The sequence below is a fragment of the Anthonomus grandis genome, chromosome 3, assembly GCF_022605725.1.
Source record: "Anthonomus grandis grandis chromosome 3, icAntGran1.3, whole genome shotgun sequence".
NCBI lineage: Eukaryota > Metazoa > Arthropoda > Insecta > Coleoptera > Curculionidae > Anthonomus > Anthonomus grandis.
The window spans coordinates 21,769,732-21,797,282 of NC_065548.1; the positions used below are offsets into that span (position 1 = coordinate 21,769,732).

Consider the following 27,551-nt stretch of genomic DNA (forward strand, 5'->3'; position numbering starts at 1 on the left):
AAGAAGTAGAAATTAAAATATACGTTAAATTGGTAAAATAGATACATATACAATAGACAGATTTAAAAAAGAAACCACTGCCGATAGCGAAACAAACTCAACCATATAGGAAGAAAATATATATAAAAAATAAAACTAAAAATGATCACAATAAAACTGGTTCAAACCAAGTTCAAAACAAAGTCATATTTTATGAAGATCACTTTTCGTCATCTATATAATGGTGTTTTAAATTTAAATATTTCATCTTTTATAAAACATCATACACGTTTTTTTTTTAATATGCCTTGAATTTATTTAATTTTTCGTCGTATCGTTTGACTTCTCTAAACACCAGAACTTATGAAGGGTTTCTTCATCAGTTTATGCCATTAAATATAGAAAATGAGAAAATTGTTTTTTTGTCCGAAATTTTGGAATACTTTATTGAGTACTCCGTATATAGTTACAGTTTTAGCCAAACCAGAATTGTATAAATCCCAGTGCTTATCCGTAAACGTATAACATAGATATGTATAAAACATAACACTTACTAAAATATCATATTTTATCACAATGTAAAATAAAAAGCGATTAAAATAGCGTTCATTTACATTTAAAAAAAATTAAGATGCCATACTTCAAATAATTTATCTCCTTTATTAATGACCTACATGTACGCCCGAGTAGAATATAAGGCTTTTTTTGTAAGGTATAACTTGACAGTTTTTTTTTTGAAGCAAAGTATTTGGTGAGTTATTTTTTGACAATTCAAGCCTATACCTATGTGGTAGCAGAAGGGATGCAGAGCTTATTGGATACTGATGATAGTCCTAGTTGGATTTATGCTAATATTTTATTTTATTTTTGTATTTCACTTGATTGGAGATAAATATATAAGCAAAGTAGAGTTAATATCTTTAAATCTATAAAATGTGGCTTGAAGTAGTCTCGGTAGACTGTCCTGCACATCCATTTTTTTGCCATATCTGATGCTTGACCTGAGTTGCCCCAGAGTTCCAGACCGTACCCCATGTGAGCGTCAAAAGTTTCTTTTTTGTGCCAATTCAATCTGTCATCCCAAACGATGTGTATCCCAAGGAGCTTGACAGATTTTTCAGATGTCACTTGACTGTTACTTGAGAATATAAGTTGTTAAGTTTTGTCAACATTTAATTTTAAGTTATAGTTTGTAAACAAAAGTATGTTGTTATAGATAGATAATGTACTTTATTACAAAAGATACAAATCTTGGGTACAAAGCTTCTTACAAACTAAATGATTAAGTATTAAACCTTTATGACCACTACAATTAAAAAAAAATAAAATAGTTAGCAGACTCAAGATAACATAAAACAGAAAACTAGAAAACAATTACTGAAAAGAATCATTAAAAGACTCCTCATATGCTTTAGGCAAAATTAGGTTTTTTAGGCGCTTCACGACCATTTTCAAGCATGCTATATTTCTGATGGAGAGGGACACGATTTTAAATCTTGAGGCTTATATAAATCAGCGTGTTTTTAAGTGAGAGATGATGTTGGTATGGGCAAAACAAAATCATGGTATTAACAAGTAACATGTCCAGTATCTGATGGTGGTCCGTGAAAATTTGCTCAGAGATAAATAGTGATCTGCAGGAATTCCTTAAACCAACAGAACAAAGATATCTCAACATTCAACATTCCTTGTGTACACAAACCCCAAAAGGGCTGTCCATATACCTGAGATGCGACTCAATCAGTTCAAAATACACTGAGCGCGCAACCACTTTTCCCAGTTCCTGCATGGCCACTTTAACTGCAAAACATCTCGAGGAGAGTATTGACGTAAGAGTCAAAATATGGTCTTCAAAATCAAGTCAATAAATAAAGACCATAAACATTGCACCTAAAACCCATAATAAGAGTCCTGTCCACATATAATACCAGATGGTTAGACGCACACCACTTCCGAATGTTACGAAGATCCTCAGCAATAACAAATCTAAGGGAGTTGTAGTATTTATGGTGCCAAAGAACCGTAGTATCAGCCACAAATTGAACAATCATCCTCAAAGGTTATAGAGAGCTCAAGTCATTCACATACAACAAGAATAAAATAGGCCCCGTACCGACTCTTATGGCACACCACATTTAAACTTAAATCTCCGAAGATAACCCGAAAACAACAACCATTTGAGTACTATCTGACAAGTAAGATTGCAGCAACGCCAAAGCTACCCCCGGAAACTCCACCTTCTAGCCTTATTCATCAATATTCCAAGCTTCCACGATCTACACAATCAAAGGCCTAACTTTGGAGATAGATAATATTAGAAAGATAGAAGAAAGGATAGATAATATTGATATTGGCCTAAAGTTAAGAGGGCTGAACTAACATCGAATCTTATGAAGCGAGTCTTTTAAGCAGGGAGGAAATATACCTATATAGTATCAACAATCGTACTGAAATTCAATTAGACTCAGAATGCCTACGATTTTTTATATTCAACAGACGTTTCCGAACATCATTAGCAGCTACTGGATGAAAAAAGAAATAGTAATTAACAGTGACATTTTGAAGGTAAACCGTTATTATAATTTTATGAGTATGAAATTATATTCTTATTATGATAATCCCTTGCATCTTTTTAGAAACTTTATCAAGCATTAGAATCAGAAGAATTATATTCACTGTTAGGGTAATATTGTGATCCACTATTAAAATCTATGATAATCCCTTTTAATGATAAATCAATTATATTTTCACTTATAATTACAGACAAAAAGCACAATTATTATTTTAGGGTGATTATTAAAATTGCAACCACGTTTTGACATGCCGACATGACTTTCTTACTTTTTTTTTATGGTAAACACAAGCACAAGAGGAAAGTCCTATGTCACTCTTGGAGTGGTGCTTGCGCGAAGATATTTGTGGGCATTTATCTTGAATCGCTGTAGGTTGTATGCGTCGGGAAATATGTGAGGTGGAAGCACGTTCCACAAAGAAGATGTTCTCCAGATGAATGAGTCCCGATACAGCGACGTCCTTGGGGTAGGCAGGTGGACTCGATGTTGATGAGCCGCAACTGCTAGACGCGTCCTTCTTGCCGGTACAGCCCTGGGTGGAATCAGGTCTGCCAGCTCAGAGGAGCACTTACCGTGATAATAACGGTAGAATAGACAGAGATCAGCCACCTTTCTCCTGTGCTCCAGACTATCCAGACTCTTCGTCAGTTCTGGTTTGTCGATAAGACGAATAACTCTCTTCTGTATAGAATCCAGCAGGTTTAAACTATGCTTGGGTGCAGAGCTCCAGACATGCGAGCAATACTCGAGGGAAGGGCGTATTTGAGCCTTATAAAGAGTCAGCAGCTGTTCTGGTGTATACAGTTTTTTCGTTTTGAAAAGCACTCCGAGTTTTTTGGAAGCCGCCCTGGCGACCTCGTGGTCATGCCAGGACACACTGTTGATGACATCGACTCCTAGAAAATGTAAAGATGATTTCATTGGCAATGTTTTCCCTGCCATAACCAGCTCCGGGCCACCAAGGTTAGTCTTCATCGTAAATACTGCAGCCTGCGCTTTTTTAGCGTTAAAATTGACCAAATTGTTATTGCCCCACTCCAAGATTGCTCTAATATCATTGTTGGTTGAAGCTACTTGTTGCTGCCTAAGATTCTGAGAACTTGCGGCTGTCGTTGGTTTGGCGGACTTAAATGTGGAAATAAGTGTGCTATCGTCCGCAAAGCTGTAGATTGGATTGACAGTGGTTCCTATTGACAGTGGTGGCAAATCGTTGATATATACCAAAAAAAGGGTGGGGGATAGAATGCATCCTTGAGGGACTCCAGCGTTAATGTTAAATTTGTCGTAGAGGTATTCATCGACGGCTACTTGGATTGTTCGTTGTTCAAGAAAACTTTTGATCCAATTCAATAATGAGTTTTGTATGCCGATTGAGGAGAGCTTGGTTAGTAGTCCCTCATGCCACACTCTGTCAAATGCCTTGGAAATATCAAGAGCGACTGAGCGGGACTCGCCGTGCTTCTCCATGGCCTCCGTCCACAAGTGTGTGACGTAGGCCAGAAGATCGCCGGTGGATCTAAGCTTTCGGAAGCCGTATTGATGATCGCTGATTAGTTCAGATGATTCCAGATATCTTAACAGTTGTTGGTTGACTGCTTTCTCCATAATCTTCGATATTATTAAAATTAATATAATTAATAAAATGATATGATATTAATAAAATTCGATTGAAGTGCAGAGTAGAATTCGACGCGAAGAGTTTACCCAGTAAGTTGGCTTTTTCCCTTGCTGTTACCGCGATAGAACCATCATCTGCTGTTAGGGGTGGCAAGGTCGACTTTGCAAATCCTTGACTAACGGCTTTCGATACCGACCAGAAAGATCTTGTTCCATTTGGGCAGTTTAGCAGTTTGTTTTTGAGTCCTGTTGTTGTGACACTCTTTGCATTCATCAATAATTCGCTTGCAGCTATTTCTGGAGGCTAAAAAGTTCCTCCGATTTTCGATGACGCCATTTGCGATATGCTGCGTTTTTAGTGTTTACTGCCTTTTTGCAATTCAGGTTGAACCATTGCTTGTTGTTTGACCCGCATTTAGTAGAAAAAGGGATATAAGCTTCCATTCCTGCCAAGATCGTCTTTGTAATTTGGTTTGCACATTCTGAGATATTATTGGTTCTAAAGCAGACTTCTTTCCAAGGGAATGAGCGATAAAATTCCCAAAGATGTTTCCACGATGATTTATAGTGCCATACCTTCCGCGGCATCGGAGGATCCTGCGTTTTAACCTCCAACTGGCAAGAGACTGTTATCAATTTGTGGTCCGATGTTCCTAGGGGGGCATGTACTGATACAGTATACGAGTCAGGGTCTGAAGCCAAGACCAATCTACGAAACTCGCGAACTCGCCGTCTCGATCGGGGATTCTGGTAGGTTCCTCCACAAGCTGCGTAAGCCCGCATATGGTGGCAAATAGCTCATCTTCTTGTCCTTCGTCGTCGTTCTTGTTGCAGAAGCGCAGCCAGTTGATATTGTGAACGTTAAAATCACCCATGACGATGATTTCTGGGCTTGGGTAGTCAATTTGCAGATGGTTAATGCAATCAGCCAGGTTCAAAAAGAGCCGTCTATATTGGGTGTCGCTTGGTGGTCTGTAGATACAGCAGATAAATTTCGTGGCACCACTGGCTATTATTTTGAACCACATGACGTCGAAGTCCGCAGGTTCAAGCGTTTCCTCCCGCTGGCAACTCAAATCGTTCTTGACAAATACTGCCAATCCAAAGTTTAGTCGAAATCGGGTGTGTAGATCGTATCCAGGATAAATGAACTTTAAAATATGTTTCACACTTTTTGACTCAAAAACATTTTGAATTTTGAAATAGTTTAAATTTTATTGAAAAGCCAAATCAAGTGCTGCCATAAATAAGCTTAACTGTTAAACATATGCTTGAACGTTTTATCCACTGAAAATTTTAACTTTTAAAAGAAACCGGTAACATCAAACTGAATTTTCTACAGAAAAGTGATATACATGGATTGGCATCTGACTTCATCTCCCTTCATTTTACACTCATAAAAAAAGGATTTTTCCAAAGACAAATAAAAATATTTTATAAAATTTGTAGTTTGTCGTTTTTTTAAAAAATTATACCTAAAAATACTTTTAGCATATCTTGCGAAACGAAAGCAATTTTAAACAACATCTGAACTTATTAATTGCTCCAGAAACCCAATAAAATAACTTTAAATGCTAATAACATATCTTTAAAGCTACAATACAAGTGAAAATCTACTCTTTTTTTAATAGGCTAATAGGATTTAAAATTCTATAGCTTGCCTGAAATGTTTAAACACACCAAATGACATTTTAAACCAAAGTTATGCGGCAATACTAATTTTCTAATCCAACTTACCGGCATCTTCCATCTCGACGTCCATATTATCATCATTATTATGTATTGGGGGCGGCGGGTGACTCATCATAGTTTGCGGTGGCATTGTGAGAGGCTGTCCAGCCAAGCTCATAAGTGACTCGCTAAGATTACGCAGATGTCCCTCCGCAGAAGTAGGTGGAGGCGGTTTATTCTCTGGTTGAGAAGGTGGCGGTATGGATGGAGGCATAAAGCCTGGTGGGCCTGAAGAAAATAAAGTATTGTTAACCATAAGTTGTGGCGGCGTACACGTTATGTATATGTTAAAAAGAGGGTCGTAGAGATTTGTATAAATTTTAATCGAAAAGCGGTTTTGATTACTATATAGAGATCGATCGGTTTGACGAGCATATAAATTTCAAAATTATTCAAGGCGATGAACTATAAAAATTAAGTTCATGTCATTTATATACATTTGCAAAAAAACTTTAAAAGATTTAAACAGCCCATGACAGTAAAATATCCTTCTAAAAACAATTTCAGCAATAATTTGATAGAAATAATTAAGTAATATCTGATGTAGTCCCGCATGTCCCTCTTCCACATGGCTAACATTCCTTAACTGGTAATTCTAGAACATCCGTCCCTTAGAAAAATTATATAATAATTTATGACAATATTTAAAGCCTTTCATGAAAATTAAATTACATATATATCATATCATATATCATATTTAATTACATATATACTTAGAACATTGAAAGGCTAGAATTAGTAAACAACAACTTTGTTTGAGTCCAACATGTGCACAGGGGCAAGAGGGGTGTTTTATTTACAAACATATGTGCCGATTCTCTGTTGTCAAGTCGACACAAATTTTCAACGGAGGAAATTTTTAGCTATATTTTAACAAACATTATAACGTTAATTTAACTTATTTCTGTTATATTTTATAGGAAAATTTAAAAAGTATAAATACTACAATTAACCTATTTTAAGAATAAATATAATATCCTTAAGCAAAAAAAAAACAAAATTATTAACATTCTTATCCCTAAAACTGCTTCTAAAAAATTTGAAGCGACAACACCGGAGCTTAAGCGCCTAAACCATACGCGTTGTGTCATCTGTCAAACGGCTTTTTGTTTATATTCGGGATTCGTGTATTTTCTTTAATTTTTGGTTTAAAAAGGAAAAAAGGCCACGTTTTAGTGTTTTTTTAAATTGCTAGGATGGCAAAAACTTGTGTCGTTTGTGCCGCATCATGATAAAAACGTGATTCAAGCCGATCTTTTCACAAGTAAGTACCGATACTTTCATAACATCACATCATGGGGTAACCATCATCATAAACGTAGAATAGGGGATCTTATAGATATAAACCTAATAAAAATTTGAATGTGAAAGTGTGCGTAAAATACCAACATATTTATATTTTTAAATCTAAATATTTTTTTGAACATATTCATCTATTAATAGGCTATAAAAGATATAAAACTAGAAATTTGTCCCTGGTTTTATTACAGGATTTTATGTTTTTTTTGTTGTTTTGGCAGAAAAAATGCATAATACCTATGTACCTATCTATATATAGTTTGATATCTATGTATAAAGTTAATTTTGTCTTTCTTTAAAATTTGTTCCATAATTTTTTTTTTTTTACCTTATTGCAACTTACAATAATATATATAGTAATTGGCACCACATATTAATTTATTACTGTAATTTTTTTCTGCTTTTTGATTAAATATCAAATACTTATTATAGATTGCCCAATGATTATGCCCAAAGGGAACAATGGGTTTCATTAATGGAAATCAACACATTTAAAAAGAACATATTTGTTTGTTCAGATCACATCCTTAGAAGTGATATAAGGGAGATAATATTATCAGTAGCCAGACTTTATTAAAAAAATCAGCTCTACCTCAAAGGTAATTTTTTTAAATATATTTTTCTAGTATATTTATAGGTATGAGTATATTTTACCTTAGAATTATTGATAAAGGTTTGCATGCTTTTATTTACTACATTATGTAAGCTAAAAAAACAACCTTTTAAAACTTGTGCTTCGGCTATGTTGTAAAACATACAGCTTCTTCAAAAAAAGTATTAGTGTTACTCATATAAGATTTATTTATACCTAATACTTATTAAATTAGGTATGTGTGTAAAACTATTTTTTTACTAGGATTTTTGATGCACTGGTTAAAAACACAGCAGCCAATAATTCAGTTAATTTACCAAGTGATTTACCCTTCAAAGCTACAGGGGTAGCTTTCCTGAAGAGTGCAAAAACTTCTTTAGCTTTCAAAATGGTATATAGTACAAACAGTGAAGCTAATATACCTACTTAGACACGTATGGATAATTAAAATAGATTAATATTCTTGATACACCAAATTTTGTATAATTACAGATCTGATCATTCATCATCAACAATAACTGCATCTGAGAATTATAGTTCTACAGTAACCGTGGAGTCTAGGTCAACAATTACTATTTCTCATCCAAGCCGTTTTTGTTTAACTGCTACACATTCCCTGACTCTGCCAAGGAAAAGGTTTAAATACACTCAAAATAGACTACTAGTTTTATGCCATGTATCATCCTATTCTATATATCTTATTTAAAAGTGATATGGTATTTTATTGTATTATATTTGTTTAATTAAATGCAATTAATCAAATGTATGACATTACAAAGATTCTCTATAATAACATACATTTTATTGATCAATTGGATTATCATAATACATTTTTTTAATTTTTTCTTTTTAATTTTGGTAATACTATATTTTTATGTATATTATTCTAGGGTAAAATCAAAATGATATCCTGAGGACCTAAGCACTGATGATTCCACCGTTTCAAGAGCTTAATCACTTGTCACCAGATTATGGAAAAAAAATAAAGAACAAAAAATTAAAATTCGAAGATTGCATCAAGCAAATTTGCGCCAAAGAAATTGAATTAGATGTCTCAAGTCATTATTAAAATACTTACATGAACTAATAACATGATTTTATGGAAAAGCCCAACATACTACATATTTTATTTGACTTGTAAAAGCACTTGTTTGTATATTACTACTAATAAACTCTCTAATCTAATCTATTGTACATAGTCTTTATTCTTAGCTTTGTTTTTTAGTATAAATTAATATGATATAATATTTGGTATTAGGTATTATATAGGTCACTATTAAATGTCTCAAAACCATTATACAGGCTAAATACTCATAATAAAAATCTTATAACCTACAAAAAACCTGCAACTCCTTCACAATTTGAACATCCTTGTAGTTTTAACTTTTTCCGCTGAAGCAATACTGTCCCTTTGAAAAAGTCAGCAGCATAGAAGTATATATTATGTGATGTAAGTAAGTGATGTAAAACTGAGTTTTGTCCAATATAACAATAACAATAAAATTTTGCAAAATGTTAAAAATGTGTGTCTTAAAACATGATTTATTAAGAAATCTATAATATTATATTAATAAAATATTTAATTTCCATAAAAATGCTTTGACAAAAATGCTGCCTTTCATTAGGACCTTCCTCTAATGAAGTCCATTAAAAAAAACACATAAATAGCTCATAAATGGTAATATTACTTATACTCAAACTCTTTAATTATTAATTAATAAAAATTTATCAGGTAAATATTTGTTGACGACGTCACTGGTAAAGAGTGCTTGTATCTGTGACATAAACAATGCGATCGAGCGGCGTTGCGATGCCATTACCGTTTTCTCGTTTCTTCGTACTTTATTTTCATTTACTTAACTTATATTGACTTCGATATAGAGTATCTTATCAAATTTATTTTTAAAAAATGCTTGACATTTTATTAAAGGGGAGCAGTAGTATTGTTTTTTGCCTTCGGAAACAACTGAAAATTTTTATTATATTATAAAGTGATTTTTGCCATTTCTCTATAAGCACTTGGCATCATTGCATCAGAGATGTTGCAAGCAAACAAACCTGCCCATAGTTCCACGGCATGCTACTTCTAGCCTTTCAATCTTCTAAGCATATATATCATAAATAATATTATAATACTTAATTAATTTATAAATATAATTTTTAAAAGGATCAAAAAAAAAATCACCAATACACATAATCACCCAAGTTTTTTTCTGTCAATGGAAAATCATTTATTTGAAACTTATTAATGTAATGTCCAATCAATAAATTAATATACAGTGTGTCCCAGGATGAGCGAATTTATACGTAAAAATGACAAATATGGTGAAAAATTTTGTAGTTCAAATTTGACCGTTTGGCATCCATCCCTGCTTGATTAAAAAATAAAATTTAGCTTATTTTATTTTTTTTTAAATCAAGCATGCCTTGATACGAGCATTTTTTAAAATTTTATGAATGGGTAAAGTAGTATTTCTAAGAAAGATATATGAAAAGCTTTTAAGAAAAAGTTGTTTAGAATGCAAAATTATGACCGAATACCGAATTTCATAACTACAGGCCTATTTTGATTTTTACGTTTTGTGTACCAATTAATTTTTTTATTCATATTTAATTATTAGAGAAAAAATTATTTATTTATCTAATATCTAAATCATCTAAGAGTAACAAGCCATCCTCAAAAATATGTTTGTACTAACATGTCATAGTACTTCTAATTTAACAAGAAAATGTATTTTATTTACTTATTTTAAATTTAGTCAATGTAGCACCTCCATTATCGAAATATTTTTCAATATCTTTAAAAAAAAAAAAAAAAAAAAAAAAAAAAAAAATACTTTTATTACCATTCAAAATTATTAAACATTATTACAGAATATATGAAACTAAATTCCATGAATATACAAATAATTCAAAATTACAACAATTTGTTTGGTAATCGGAGTGCAACGCGATTTTTATAAAAAAAAAAACCGATACACATGCAAGTACATAGATTACTTGTACATGTGCTGTACAACCCGTGTTCCTAAATAAACTATTTTCTAAAAAACGTAATATGTATTTACAATAAGGTCCATACCAAAATCAGAAGGGACAATATATGCATTTTACAATGAACTAGCGAGTGGCTATGAAGCTGGGCAAAAAGAAAAACAAAAAAAAAACAAAAGAATCCAAAGACGAGCGAGAACGATCTTTTCTAAACATTTTAAAAGAATTTCTAATTTCTTCAATGGAAATTGAATTACAAGCATCTCTAATTTCTTGTTTTAGTAATTCTTTGTCATTTGGTAATGGCTCGGAATAAATAATTTTCTTGAGCCGGCCTCATAAATAGGAATCATAAAGGGTTAAATCAGGTGACCTTGGCGGCCACTCAATTGGGCCGCGTCTTCCAATCCATTGATTCGGAAAAGTTCTATTCAACCATTCTGCTACTCGAATAGTGGAGTACGCTGGACAGGCGTCGTGTTGAAAATAAAGCGGAAAATAATAAACGGCACGCTTCATCTCCCTCTTCTAAAGTATGCAAGTACCTTGGTTTGAATGCTTTAATATTGTTGGCATGATAAATTCTTTGTAATTCAGATTTGCTTATGTTCAGCACCGCCGACATCCGAAGGTTCTCAGCAATTGACTCCAAACAAGGATTGTAGCAGCATCGTTGTCATCTTATCTCTTTTTCTGCTTTTTTTTGAACTCAACAGTACCCGTGGCTGAAAAAGTTTAATTAGTCGTCTCGCAGAAGATACTGTACTTCGACTTGCGGATATTTTTCATGAAAAAGATTCAAAACGTATTTTAACGACATACTATTTTCACTACCATACGATTGCACAATGAAAATTTTCTGCTCCAAATTTAAGATTTTTCTGTAAATTCTGATAATATTAATAACTTTTATAAACTTTACAATAAGATAAGACATAAGTTTAGTAGCTGCCACATTTAATTGAGAATGTTTACATTTTAAAATGTTCGACAAAAACTCGTAAATGCAGCAAAAAAGAACCCAATATAATAAGCGGCATGCATTCCACGAGCAAAACAAAAAAATCCTACCGATCGTAAAAAGAATTAGTCCAAGGGTTGGGTTGGATTGGTTCAATAATTGTTAAAATAATTTTCACTATTTTAACTATTAATATTTATTCGGTTTTTGTTTAAACTTTTAAAAAAGTGAGAATAAATAATTAAATAATTAAAAAATAATTTAAACGTAAAAATCAAAGTAGGCTATGAAATTCGGTATTCGGGCATGATTTTGCATCCTAAACAATTTTTTCTTATAAACTTTTTTTACATCTTGCCTAGAAATACTACTATCTACAAATACTAATGCTACTTACTCATAAAATTTAAAATATTGCTCATATGAAGGCATGCTTGATTTAAAAAAAAATAAAAATATGCTAAATATAATTTTTTTAATCAAGCAGGGCTGGATGCCAAACAGTCAAATTTCAAAAATCCCAAATTTTTTTGTAATTTTTACCTATAAATTCACACATCCTGGGACACACTGTATATAGTTACAGCTAGTTAAAATAAATATTTCAGTTTAAAACATGTTGTTTCAATAGTTCTAAGATCTTCAACACTATAAGACTGGCAAGTGGAAATATTAAAACAAGATACTTGGATAAATAATTTAACGATGATCCTTACCTTGAAATGGCGTACTCAGTCCCAATCCCAAATTGGGCATCATCGGCGGCGGTGCCATATTTGGAGGAGGCACTCCTAATGGCAAATTACCAAGATTAGCCATATTTGGGATCATTCCCAAAAATCTATTGTTGAGTTGGAATGGATTAACCATGGGCGGCAGCATCGGCGGTTGCATGATATTAGAGGGCGGCGGTAACGGTGGCGGTTGACTTGTATCGATTGTTGAATGGTTTGATGCATCTACTAGGAAAAATCAACATAATAAGTCAATAAAATCAGTAATTAGTATTTGAATTTAAAAGCGGATTAAATCTTACCTCCCATTAAGAAAGGTGGCGGAGGTTCCAGCACTTTTGTGGATCCTTCCATTTTCTTTTTCATCCATTCAGGCATAGTATCTTCGTCTATCATTCCTGGAGTAAAAATTTTATAAAACTAAGAGGGTCAAAATATAATTTAAAGAACTTGACCTACCTCCGTCCTCTAAAGCTTCTAAATCAGTATCTTCCTTAAGCTTTTTCCATGGTATGTATGATACACCAAGATCACCTTCCCAGTAATCTTTAAAATCTTTGCCTTTTACTCCTTTACCGGGTGCCCAGGCCAACTAAAACAGTTAAATACTTATAAGATCACACTAACTCGGTAATGATATAACAATAATTTATTACGTATTTTCAAATGAAAAATGATTTATATGTTTTTTAATTTGCTAAATTCAACACTACTTTTATTATACAGTATTGGCAAAAAATAAAGCAACTTTAAAATATATATATTTCCTCTTTTATCACCATTCATATTTTTAACACCCTATTCAAATGTGCTAGACCTTAAGAAGTTTTAAAGTTAGCATGAAAAAATTGTAGCTCTCAAATTATTCACAAGCTGGACTCTTCAATGCAGAACCTTATCTGGAAGTAATTAAAAATAAGGGAAACTTTACTAAATATTTATAGTTAATATAGTTTTTTATATTAAAATTATTTCTATATTTCAAAGCATTAGAATAAAAAGTTGCTTTGTTTTTTTTTTTTCGACGCATATTTTTTTAAAAATTATTGTGCAAAATAGCAATATTTAAATTAGAAAAAAGTTATTCTTAAGGTTAAGAATTGCACAAGATTTATTTTATTAATTTTTGCAAATGATAAACAGTTTTTTTTTAAATCCAGAATTAAGTTTTTTTTTTAAGGCTTTTTTACTTTAGGTCAATACTGTATACTGAAAAATCCATTAATCTATAATTTAGGTAAATAAACAAGCAAAGTGGAAAAAAAGGTTTCTAAAGCGGATATAAGCAATCATGTAAAAGCGAAAATCATTCATATTGAATTAATATTAATAATTATGTATAAACGATTTTTGCGTTTTATTTCACTTTAAACATTTTAAAGCATAAACTTGATCCCCTCTATACCAATAATTTTTTAAATAGAATGTCATTAAATATTCCAAATTTTAAGTTGTAATGTAAATACGAAAGGAAGTTCTTACAGTCACAAGTCCCTACATAATAAAAATGGCTAGCTTTGTTTTGTTCAAACATCGACATAAATGTATGAGCGAAAATCCGCGGTACATGATGCGTCTGTGTAATTTTACGCCTGGCCATAATTACTTTAGCTAGAAAATATATCTTCTATATCTCTGATTTATATCTATTTATCTATCTATCTATTTCAGCTAAAAAATATACTTTCTATGAGGGCTTTAACACATTTAATCATCTGAGAGTTAAAATTTTAGAGATATTAACTTTGGATTGGGTAGTCATCATAGGAGCTAGGTCGCGTTTAAAAGAACGCTTCCTACAATATATTTCTTTCGAATCACAAAACTACTAACAAAAACTCTTTTTTTTTAGACGATATTAGCATTTTCGGGAGAAAATTAACACGGAATTTGAAGTTTAATTTAAATTAATACAAATAAAGAGTTTTGGTTACTGGTAAAACTGTTTTGTGATTTAAGTGTCACACCAAAGCACAGAATAAACGATCTCACAGAAGCGAAGGCTAGCCCTTTCTATCGAACCGGTTTTTCGCTTAGGCTCCTCCCATTTACCCCCGTTCTAACGGGTACAACTGTTGTCGCCCACGTGGGGTATCGGGTCATAATTAGTGTATTAGTACGAGCGTTAGTGTGTATATTTGCGATATTTTGTAATTTGCCGTTTTTTATTTTATTTTTGTTAAGTAGGTATTACACATTACCTTGTTTTGGAGTTTAACTCTGTGCTCTGTGACTTTGTTTTTTCTTTCATTTGTGTTGTGCTAAAAACTTAAAAAAAAACACTAAAATGCCAACTTTTTGTGCGTATAGGGGTTGTTTTGCCAAAAGCGTCGCTGGAAAATTATTTTCGTTTCCTAGGGATATTAGAAGGTGAGCAATAACAATAATAAAAGAAAGTAGGTATAGAAAAGTTACATTATTATGTATTATTCATTATTAATTATGGGTGTTTAAAAGCTTAGAAAAGTTCAGAATATTCCCTAATTAATTTGTCGTGTCATGCAAATAAATACAGAATAAACATTATTTAATTTAATAAACAAATATGTATATACCTATACCATATGTATCTATGTATGTGTACATACGTGCAGGTAAAATATTAAGGTTGATTTAGGTATACAGTATTTTTATGTGACAAAGAATAATGACTTTAATTTTCAATTATCTGTCTTTTTATAAACTCGTTTACCCATGCAAGTGCATAATATAGTAGTAGTAAAACCCTTAAAAATCTTATATTTTGTTCCAGACTATCATAATGGACGGTGACTATACTACGTTTATAAAATATGGACGTATGTGTGGTACCTACATATGTATATAATAATACATACATATATCTTTTTATATATAAATATATAAAAGCCGATGACACCTACTCTTAAATGTGGTGTGTTTAAAACATATGAAAAAACATACCTGCGTATAAACCTTTTAGCTAAAATTTATGTATATGTATATGTATATTGTTAACATATTAACATCACACAAATAGCAGACTTTTTCTCAGTTAGTGCGTTACTAAAGACAAATATTATTTACCATTATCATAAAACAACTAAGACAAAAATTCCATTCCAAAACAAATTAAAAGTATACTAACCTACACCTCTATCGTGTATCAAAACTGTCAAATAACAATTTTTATAAAAATAATAATTATTCTAAAAAGCAAGGACCAATATAAGCCTTAACAAAAAAAAATCCTATTTGAAATGTAACTAAATTTTGTAGTTTGCTCCCGTATTATATGAATATAACCATTTTGATTTTAAAAATAAAAGCACTTCGTTCAGTGTATGCGTTTACTACAACTTTACGAGATATCTCAGTGTATTTGCGCTGGGTGCATCTGTCAGTTGGACTTATAAAAAACTGGTTCACGGATATCAAAGGAGCCGACGCAAGCCTTCGCTTCTGTGAGATCGTTTATTCTGTGACCAAAGGTTTTAACCATAGGACTAATATATTTTATGTCACAAAGAATAATAATTTGTATTTGACAGTCGCTAAAGAGCGCTGTCTTACAACTTAACAAACATTTTAAATGGAATAGTATACAAGTATGTAATCTTAGCTAGTTGTAAAACTGAATAAAAATTACATCTACATATCTTCTTTCAAACCAAATATATTGGCAAAAATTGTAATAAACACGGAAAATAAGCCCTTAACTGTCTTTTTTTAGATATGAAGATGCGACTATAATTTTAAAAAAACTAATTTACGTTTTCATAGATAATTATTCAAAATACCATAAAGTCAGATCAATTAATTAGTAATATTATTAACTGATACATTTTGTCTCAAAAGTAAGATAGTTAGGCGCTTATTTTGATTTTTTCATACTATTTTTGCCAATTATCTTCAGTTTGAACATATATATCAACATGCAGTTTTCGCACTTTTAAAGGTTTTATTTCTTTCTACAAGCCGCTAAAATTACACATACTATTCCCTTTAAAATTCTCAGAAAACTCAATATTTGATAAGTTTAAAGATAGCGCCTTCTAGCATCTACTGTCAAATGAATATTATTATTATAACTCTTTTAAACGAGATCTACCTGGTTTGATTCCGAATACTCAATCCGGAGTTAATCAAAGTAAACACATTATGTCTATACATAATTATATTTTGTCAGTGGTGGGATTTTGACATTATCATTCAGCTTTGACTAAAAGGTCTGTTATTTATAATAGCAGGAAACTTTTTAATCACTTGCCAGTCAAGATCAGGCCTTCAAAATTACAAAAGGTTTAGAGTTAGTATTAAAAAGTTACTTGTATCTTATGGATTTTATCAGGTCAATGACTATGTAAATTGTCATTTTATAACTAAAAATAGCTACTTAGCAAATTTGCCCGTAAATGGATGATTTCATGACTTAAAGCTTCTTGCCCCTTATTTCTGTCCTGTGGGTGATAAGAGACTTCCTCTATATATCAGTAAGCCAATAATAGACAATTATATGCCAATTTTAAAGAGAATTATCAGGAGTGTAGACATTAAGTATGGTTATTAATGTACAAAATAAATAATTAAAATCCCAGTGAATGTCGGCTGCTATTTTCTTGGACTCGATAAAGAGGTTGCGAAGAAAGATGGTAAATCTTATTAAACAATGTAGCTCTGTCTATTTTTACTAAATACAGAACAATAAATAAGCCAGTTCAAATATTTCCTTTTTGTCTGCATGTTTTTGATGATACTTGATGCTTATTACTTTTGTTGATAATATTATACATTTATTTTGAAATCATCTTTTATGTGCTAAGTCAATAACGCATGCGCTGTTTTTCTCCGATTAAAAAAAATAAGTTTCATTATTCATATTATTATAGTAAATTAGGAAAAAACTACAGTGTGGAGAAATTTTACTACATAATGATATTGTTTAAAATTTAAAAACAATTAAATAATTTATGTATTTTTAGAAAACACTAATTAATTAAGACTACTTACCGTTATGGCTTTGCCGTGCAGATTATAATTCTTCAACTTAGCTAAACATCTTGACGCATCTTGTCGCCTGTTCATAACGATAAAGGCACAACCCCTCGGAATTATTAAATCGATACTAATAATCTCACCAAATTCGCCGAAAGTATTAGAGAGATCGTCTTGGTGCACCAACTTCGATAAGTGTCCCACCCATAACGTAGTACTGCAAACTAAAAGTATTTTTTGTTATATTACGTCAAAATCTTATAATAATAAAAATTTACCTGATAAATGATCTTTTTTAATTGTAGGCAATCCTCGCTTTTTTCTCTCTTTATCCCGTTCAGATTCTCTTTCTTTTTCTCGTCTCTCTCGATCTTTTCTGTCTTTTGACTTGGATCGATGTCTTCTAGATCTAGATAAATAAATTTATTATCAAAACAAAACTAACTATAACCAAATTAAATTAATCACCTTGTTCTTGATGTAGATCTTGATCTAGACCTACTCGACCTACGCCGTCGGTCATCTTTTCGGTCTCGCGACCGTGACCGACTCCTCTTTCTTTTATACCTATCGTCGTCTGATTGAGAATCGTCATGATCTAGTGTAATTACCTAAAAGAAACATGCTTTATTTTAAAAAGATCAACATAAGCTTCAAATTTACCTCTACTTCATTGTTCCCGCTTTGCTGCGATGCAAACATTGAACCACTGCTCATTTGCATTTCGTATTGCTGGCTAATCTGTGACATATTTGGTTGAGGTGGTATAAACTGTAGACCTCCAATCATAGTGGTACTTTGGGAGACTTTAAAGTCGCATTCAGAAGCAAATGGTAGATTCTAAAAAGTAATTAACACTTAAAACACGATAAAACTCTTAAATTAATGATTTTTATATTAATTAATTAGTAACAGCTCTTGGGTTAAATGTGCATATTAGTAATATTTTATCTGTTTAATAATAACCATTTAAAGATTGAAGTGAATTTTAAGTCTTTGAGCTGGGCTAGACGTAGAAATATATTTTGCATTGCGTAACATTTAAATAATAATGCCCACTTTAGACGGAGTCATAAGCAGCAAATTATTAATTGGGCCATAAATAACACCGAACGATCGCCGGAATAAGGGTTGCAACTTACGCTTGTCAACAGCTTTGGGCGGAAGAATAAAGAAATCTACCTCAAAAATGGATAAACCATATGATTGATCAACGGCATAAGGATGTAGATGGCAAAGAACAACCCCTACATTAAAGATTCTATGGAATAATCCTAGTCGAAATCATCCATAACAATGCTCAGAACTAAATATTCCAGAATGAGTCTCCCGTTCAGATCTCCGGGGGAGATAGTTGAGTGACCATAGAAAACAAACAGTACAACCAAAATGTATTAAAATATGCACTTGGAACGTTAAAATCATGGCAGGAAAAGTAGACAACACCATCTAAAAAATTAAGAAAATATGGGCATAATGTGAATAAGAATAAGTGACATAAGATGGCCAGGAGTAATAAATAGACAAAGAAGAAATCACAGTATTTTATTGGGTAACATCAGATGAAAAGTACTTGCAAGACATATTGGCTGATGTGTTTTTAATTTTATCTCAATTTCCGCCAGAGTAAAAACTCATCCTGTAAATATGAATATCGGCCAAATATATGCTGCCAAAGGAAAAGAGGAAGTCAAACGTCTTTAGCAAAGCGTAGGGGTCGTTGTACGACCCTCAAAGCACGAAATAAATGTTGTAATGGGCGACTTGCCATTATGCCAAATTGGGAGTGGGCTTGAAAACAGCTTTCAATGGACCGTTGAAAGAAATAATAGACGAGACAGGCTTGAGAATTTGCATAAAACAACTAATTAGTAGTACTAAACACATTCAAAATCTACAAATTGCCCAAGAGAAGACTATATACAGGGTCCAGCAAAATGATCTCCCACATTTTGCGCCGCCACTGAGCCCGAATCACTCAAGAGGGAGCCAGCTTAGCGTAGTCGAATACTGTTGTGGGTTTCAAATTTTAGAGCTACAGGTTCAGCCTTAAAAAGAAAATCAACTGGTAGACCCAGAAGTGTTCGGACACCTGAAAACATTGCAGCTGTAAGAGAAGCAGTTGAACGATCTCCTAGACGTTCAGCTGTTAAACATGCCTCTGCTTTGCGTTTGTCAGATCGTTCTGTGAGAAGAATTTTGCACACCGATCTGAAGTTCCACCCATACAAAATGATGATCGTGCAAGAACTTAGTGAACGAGACTGGGAAAATTGCCGAGAATGTTCCAATGATATTCTTCAAAACGTCCCACAATGCGCTTTTAATAACGAGTGACGAGGCTCATTTCCATTTGTCTGGCTGTGTGAACAAGCAGAATTTTCGCTACTGGGCACCAGAAAATCCGCGGCAGCTTCATGAAAGGCCACTTCACAGCCAACGTGTTACCGTTTGGTGTGCTGTTGGTTCTTTTGGTGTTTGGGGTCCCTATTTTTTTGAAGAAGGAGGGGTAACGGTTACCGTAACTGCTGATCGATATGTCGACATGCTACGTAATTTTTTGGAACCAAAACTTAGGGAACTTGAACATCCGTATGTGTGGTTTCAACAGGATGGGGCTACAGCTCATACGGCAAGGAGGACAATTGACCTGTTAAGGGAAATGTTTCCAGGACGCGTAATCTCGTTACGTGGAGACGTTGGGTGGCCTGCGCGTTCACCCGATCTTGCCCCATGCGAGTTTTTCCTTTGGGGCTACCTGAAAGAGAAGGTTTTTCAACATCATCCCCGAACCATTGACGAATTGAAAGCAGCAATACGCCAAGAAATTACAGGAATATCGCCTCAAATTACTGCTCGAGTAATGGAAACTTTCAGAAATCAGCTTCGAATGTGTGTCGAAAGAAATGGTCCCCACTTGGACTCTGTAATTTTCAAAACTTGATAAAAACAAAATGGCATATCATATATTTTTAGTTTACAACAGGATCAGAAAGTAAACAACGAGATGATGCACGAATAAAATGTAAAAAAAAAGGAACAAAAAAGAAAAAGCAAGGACGGTATTTCACAAAATGACGCCATCTTGAAAAGACATAACATATCTATTAAAAGGAAAATAAGGCACTTAAGATGCTATGTCTTTTCTGTTTTGAATCATAGACAGCCACAGAAACCACCACTAAAAAATATGGAAGCATTTAAGATGTGGATGTATAGGAGAATGCTCAGAATAATGGGCAGGTTACATTACAAACACAGAAGTGCTAAGAAGAATAAAAAAAGGTGAAGAAAACACGTATACCATTAAAAAAACAAAACTAGAATACCTGGGGCATGTCATGCTAAATATAGGCGAATCTCTAGAATCATAAAAGAATTTACAACTATGAAATTTACATCCATAATCCTGTAAGAAGATTTAATAACCATATACTCATGTTAACATCTTTGAGCTTACTTAGTCTCAGATTTTGATGTTTTTAATTCCTTTGCATACATAAGTCTTAAGTAAATAATTTACTTTGTTTTTATAATATAATTGGCAATAAATTAGTCACATTTTTTTATTAGTTTCTGTATAATTTGTCTTGATTAGCTACTAAATCTTAAAAACTTTTTCTATAGTGTCAAAACCAAATATTGTGCAATGTGTATTCTTCTAGGCTGTTATAATATCTATTACTACTGATTTAATTCTAATTGATTTTTGTCACTCCAAATATATCAGTTATATTATTTATTTTTAAAGCATTTGTATGTATATATAATATAAATTTGTATTGTTTTTCATTTATTTATTTATTTTTATTAATGTCTTCTTGTCAATTTGTTTTATATGAAAACGAATACGATATAATCTTAGAATACAAAAAAAACATTCAAGTCTTATTTTTTAATTTTTTAAAATTATATTTTTGTGCTTAGAGTTTGAAACTTGTATTCATATCTTTATATTTTTAATTTTTTTTTATAAATCCAATTGCTATATCGTGTTTTGAAATGTTTTGATGTAAATAAGCTATTTATTATTATTATTGTTTTTTACATGTAAATCCATGCCTATAATATGTGTATTTCTAAAAACTTACCGGTACGGTTTGTGCAAGGTGTTTATCAAATTCATCTTCTTGAATTTTCATTTCTTGTAGTTTCCTCATTCGGTCGGATTCTGAATCTATACCCGGATTTACCGCTCCTGCGAGTGTGTTTTGAAGCGTTTGCAGCTGTCGAAGAACTTCTGGGTTTGTCAGTAAACTAACGGAAATATTACATTATAATTATAAAATATTCTCCCAACAGATGCTATTGTTAACTAAAAATGTTGATGATTTCTGATCACTTCACGCGGTTTAAGTTAGGCACACGCCTATATTTAGATTGAGAAATGCAAAAATATTTACAATCACAATTTGTACAACTTTATATTGACTTTCTAAAAGTAAAAAATACAGTCCAAACACTGGCATTGATCAGTAAATTTTATATTGCATTTACTGTTGACAAATTAAGGTTTAAAATAAAAGAAAAATTATGAAATAACCTTAGATTTCTAATATTCTGTGGTGCTTTGATGCAAAATTAGAAACATAAGGTTACCTCACGTCTAGTAAAGTGTAATAACAACACATAGTCAACCTTTAAAAATAGACTATATAAGGATTTCAATTCCTTTTTCCGAGATTAAGTAAATTTGATTTGTGTTAAAGGTTTTGTACCTAGCAACTGGATCTGCAGCAGACACCGGAGCCTGTGGAGGAGGTCGAGGACTGGGATTGACCTCGTCTTCATCTTCATCATAGTCAAAATCTAAAAGTTTCTTGTCAAAATGGACTGGCTGCTCTGGCCTAGCCGCGGCATCGGCTCCTTTGGTGAGCAAACGCTGGAGTTGTTGCAGCTGCTGGAGAACTGGTTCGGTCAAGTTCTAAAAATTAATAGGTTGGATACATGGTATTCAATATTTTTTATACAACTGTAAAGCAAAATGTTAAGGCGTTTTGTCGCGCACACACATTTGGATGATTCACCGTTTTGCACTGTCTAAATAAGTTGTTACTACCTTATAAAAAAATATTATAGATAATGTTACATAAACTTGAAGTAACTACTATTCATAATAAATTTGTCAATATACCTATAATATAAATAAATATCAAATATAAGATTATAATCTAATACACTTATGTTTAAACCCGCCACTGTTGTTTTATTTTATATTTATTCTGCGTATAATGGATGAATACCAGATGTTTTTTTTTTTGCATTGAGTGAATTTCGACTTTTCGAAAAAATAATGTTTGAGATGCTAAAATCAAGAACAAATATTGTGCACTTTCGAATAAAGAATATTATTGTTATTATTATAGTTTTGTGCTATACACAAAGAAGATTTAAATTTGCCTTAAATAAATATTTACGGTCAAAAAATTAAATTTATGCAAGTAGTAAATCTATCGTGCGCAATTTAACTTCATTGTTCTATTATTGGGTGCGTGGTTAAGTGACAATTTTAAATGTAGTTTTTAAATCAACCAGTAACATTTATCTAAGAAAAAAGATCATCTTAAAGCCTTAAAGTCTGCTAGTGTGTCATTTGATAAAAATTGGCAAATTTCTAAACAAAATGGATTTTTCAGATATTTCTTGTCGAGGTCAAGATAAGTTCGTTCCAATTTATTAAAAAAAAAAAAAAATTATATATATATATATATATATAATTTAATCAGAGACAAGGCTCTTTGTTTTGTTTTCATAATACTCAATTTTGTTCCATTGCTACATGTTTCTAGTATATGGATTCCTTATGTTTAAACCTGTAACACTCACGTAATTTTCCTAGTATTGATTATAATTTGCAATTTTAATTTAAAAACAAACGATTACTCGACTACGAATACCTATACAAATAAAATGTATCTGTACATCTGCTTGCTAAAAAAATATTGTTTTTTAGAATAAGTAATCTATATTTTGGAGAAACTATTTTAAATGCTGTGATTTGTGAGTTAAATGGTCAAAAGACAAAAAAATATTTGTTTCTTACAAGTTATATCTATCTTGAAGGCTTGAGATTAGTTTTCCATCTTTAAATATGTATGCTTTACAAGATATAACTGTATTGAAATATAGATATCACCTTTATGACTGTATCTAATTAAACGCAATTAATACCTAAACATGAGAAAATTAACATAAAATATATAAAAATTAAAAATTTATTACATAAACTGTGGAAGTATATACGCAGAAAAAACTGTAGAGTGAAGTGAGCTGAGTGAATTCGTACAAGCAATGAAGATGATTAAACACGATTTGTAACCTTGACAAGAAATAAATAAGTTTTTTTTCTTATTCCTTGGGTCGATTCAACCGACAACGTCCATTTATGCTATGCAACATTTTGGTTATGAATTTTCTAAAACAAATAACTTAGTATACAGGGTATCCCAGAATTAAATCGCTACAAAAAACAATAAATATTCATGTATGTGTAACAATTATAAAGTACACGATTTAAGAAATTAAACATTCCGAATAAAAACTGTGGTCACTTTTTTTCTATAGGCTGTTAAATGCTCTTAAAGTCATAAAAAAAAACGATTTCACTGAAATGAGTAAAAATTGATTTTTTTTTTAAATGAAGATAATGTTTATGTGTGGTTTCATATGGTTTATTGATTTGAGCTTCATACCTTTTTGAATTATTATGTATGCATGATCTACCTATTTTTTTTGTCTTTTACAAATTTTTAAATGAAATTTAAGGCTGCCATTTCAACGATGTTAATAATAATGATGATAATACTAAGGCCTCTCTTTGAAAGCGCTCATATCTTGTTATGTTATGTATATCTGAGCTTGTTATGTTTAAAGAGCAGACTGGTATTGGCAAAATAAAGAGACAAAGAATATGAATAAAATAAGGGCACCAAGATTTCACGAGATTTTAATTAATAATTAGCGTGGATTTTCCAGACAATTTAATGTCTATTAAAAATGTGATACAAGTAAGGTAGCGAAGTCTGAAGAACAACTTAGAACTTTCAACTGTGATTGTGAGAATTCTGAAACATCAAATATTTCCGTGGAAAAGGTGAATTCTTCCTGAACAAAAATATGATGAACGCCGTTAATGGAAGTTTTCCATAATAAACCAAAACTAAACTAATTGCCATTTTTTTTTAAATAATTGTAATAAATATTAAAGAGCCAATTTAAAGACAATTAAATAGCTTTTGAGTGCCGAAATATAATGATTATTAATATGAAATTTAGTTACATATAAAAAGCTAAATATGTGAAGTAATCTGCTACTAAAAATTGTAATATTTTAGACGTTATCCCAAAAGGGTAGTCCTTTGTTTATATGATAGGATTCTTTACTAGTAGAACACTAAAAAAATGACTCGTTCTGCTCTTGAAGCTACAACGATTATTAATATAAACTTTTAATATTTGGTTATTGGAAAGAATGACAGAATAAAAATTCAAATTTGTGATACATGAAATATGTAAACAATGAAAAAATGGTTATTTTTGTAATAATAGCAAGTTTTAAATCATATATGGGACACCCTGAATATTGAATTTAATTTTTAAATATCTATTTTATACTACTTTGGTACATATACTTTTAACTATTAGGAGAAAGTAATTTTTGAGTAATCTTACTTTTATACAAAAATTAATCTTACTTCTAATTTTTAACTAAACTACATCAGTGTGATCAGGGAAGAGTGAAAATACATATATTAGGCTAGTAAGTTAAATTTTAAAATGATATGTCCTGTATTCCTAAATTTAGGAACACATTTAATAAAATATTAAAACAAGAGAAAATAGCGCATGTATAAGTTTTATATGGTGTACAAAAAAAAACGCAAAATAGAATATTGGTGGGGGAAACTATATAATATTTACATTGCGTCATATCATAGCAGAATTTTAAGAACATAAAAATAATTGGACCAAGTGAGAAAACATACATGGTGAACGTTGTAATTAGGCCTTATACTTCAAAGAACAAGCAATTTCATGTAATGTAAATTATATAAAAAAATGTCCTGCAAGAATCATTAAATATAATTTTTTGTTAAATCTTATAAAGGATAGAAATAAAGCTAGGTGCAAAACCTTAAAAATGTTAATCTTTCTGTAGTCTTAGCTCTTTATTACCGTTGTGTTATATTATTGTTAGAATGATATATTTTTTATTACATATATACAATAAAAATGTAATTTAGTTGCCATTTTACTTAAGAATTTCCTGTACAACATTAATTTCCTTGAATATTAAAGGTGAAGCACTATAACGATAAAAACAAATTTCCTGATTTTATCTCTCATATTTTCTCACCATTAAAATTATGCTTTTCCAATGTTCACCGTGTACATTATTAGACTCACGCAATGTAAGTAACCTAATTTCTCAGTGTAATAAGTTTGAGACTGAAAATTAATGTTATCATTCCACTATATACCAAGTCACTAAAGCAAAAAAAAACTATATATATTAAGTGAAGGATATATTTATAAATAGTGGATCCATATTTTTAGCTTTAGTGATATGGTGTATTGTGAAACAATAAATTAGGTACAAAAAACATGTATTGGACCAGCAAAAATGTAGTTAATATTGAGAAACTACATAACCGAAACCTGCAATAACATTTATATATATTATAATATAATTTACACATGAAGTTTTGTATCTTTAAATGCAAAATTGATGACAAAATGAGTAATTCCTTCAAAAATATACAAAGTTAAATTAAGAATTGTTACCCTTATTTTCTTAGGGAAGCAAGCATATAATTATAAATTTAAAAATTATTGATTAGATACTAATTATAGAACATTACAAATAAGGTACTTGTATTCATAACCATACAAATAAATATCTCAAAAGTTAACATTTTGCTACAAAAAAACATTTTTTTGAAGTATTAAAAAGGGCAACTTTGTATAAATTTAACTGTTGGAACTTAATACCTTGAGATTTAACGTTAATATGTGACTTACGACATCTTGTATAATGTAGAAAGCGATTGTACTATGTCTAATTCTTATGACCATCTGAAAAAAGAACATGAATTTCTAAAGTTGCTTTCTACAGTACACAAGCTGTTTGAAATGTTTTTCTATAGACATAAAAAAAATCGGGCGGTAACTACATTTTTGGAGGACCTTACTAAACAATTATTTCTTTGTCAGGTAAAAACTAGCCTACAGTTTACAATTAAAAATGACAAACAAAAAAAAAAGACGATTTTCACTCTTCCCAGATTTGCGCTGTGGATTTATGTCCAAGTAATTCATCGTAGTTGGTATAGTAAAAGCCAAACTAACCAAGTTAGAAGTGGGTGCCTCCGATGCGGTTGACTGGTTGGCTTTCGTCGGAGTCCTTTGGAGGGCCGGCGAACCTATCATGAACAACTTATTTAGACAATGCCGGGCGCATCGCAATGTGCCAAATGTGTGCGTTCTTTTCGATCTGCGTTTTTTTGTTACGGTAAATTTCGAGTATACGTTAGATACTCAACCAATCAAACACCAAAGTTAAAGCAAAAATATATTGAACCTAACCTCAAAATAATACATTAATGAATCAAATCAAAAGTAATTCATAATTAAGAAACGAAATTCTCAAATGATAAGAAAAAAATTGAGGTTAAGTTGTCTACTAGATATTAACAATAAATACCACATGTTTCATTAAAATTATAATTATGTAACTCAATTTATATTTTATTAATACTCCAACTTCTCTTGAAAGATAACTTCTACTTCTAAAAATATAACAGTTTAAAACAGTAATTGGGTGAATAACCAGTATAACTATTTTGGTAAAGAAGCAAGATTTAAATTATTTTACTCACTACAAGGTCTTCTAAAGAATTGTGAACTCAAACTTATTTTTGTTCTTAAATGAAACTGCGGTAGTTTTGTTGTCAACATCTTATAAGCTAGAAACTTACCAGTCAGGCGGTCCCCAGTCAAATCCTCTCCGGACCGAATTGACCTTACCTTTTAAATTTTGACTGGGGTGAAGATTTGGACAATAATATGGCAAAAATGCAACATAAGCAATTGTTACTCTCGACTATTAATTTTGAAGA

The 27,551-nt window shown here is 31.4% G+C and overlaps 1 protein-coding gene across 2 annotated transcripts in view; it reads right to left on the bottom strand.

The window, feature by feature from the left end:
* Positions 1-27,551, bottom strand: part of LOC126734154 (SR-related and CTD-associated factor 4-like) — a 67,362-nt gene that overhangs the window by 29,893 nt on the left and 9,918 nt on the right. Inside the window, exons 4-14 of one of the 2 annotated variants that reach the window (XM_050437683.1) lie at positions 26,782-26,855; positions 22,152-22,357; positions 21,525-21,690; positions 18,097-18,273; positions 17,902-18,044; positions 17,712-17,842; positions 17,449-17,657; positions 12,940-13,072; positions 12,783-12,878; positions 12,463-12,705; positions 5,907-6,128 (exon numbers count right to left, since the gene is read on the bottom strand). In XM_050437683.1, the coding sequence (XP_050293640.1) occupies positions 5,907-6,128; positions 12,463-12,705; positions 12,783-12,878; positions 12,940-13,072; positions 17,449-17,657; positions 17,712-17,842; positions 17,902-18,044; positions 18,097-18,273; positions 21,525-21,690; positions 22,152-22,357; positions 26,782-26,855 (1,800 nt within the window). Of the gene's footprint in view, positions 1-5,906; positions 6,129-12,462; positions 12,709-12,782; positions 12,879-12,939; positions 13,073-17,448; positions 17,658-17,711; positions 17,843-17,901; positions 18,045-18,096; positions 18,274-21,524; positions 21,691-22,151; positions 22,358-26,781; positions 26,856-27,551 lie in introns of both variants that reach the window. The other variant, XM_050437682.1, reaches the window with a different exon arrangement.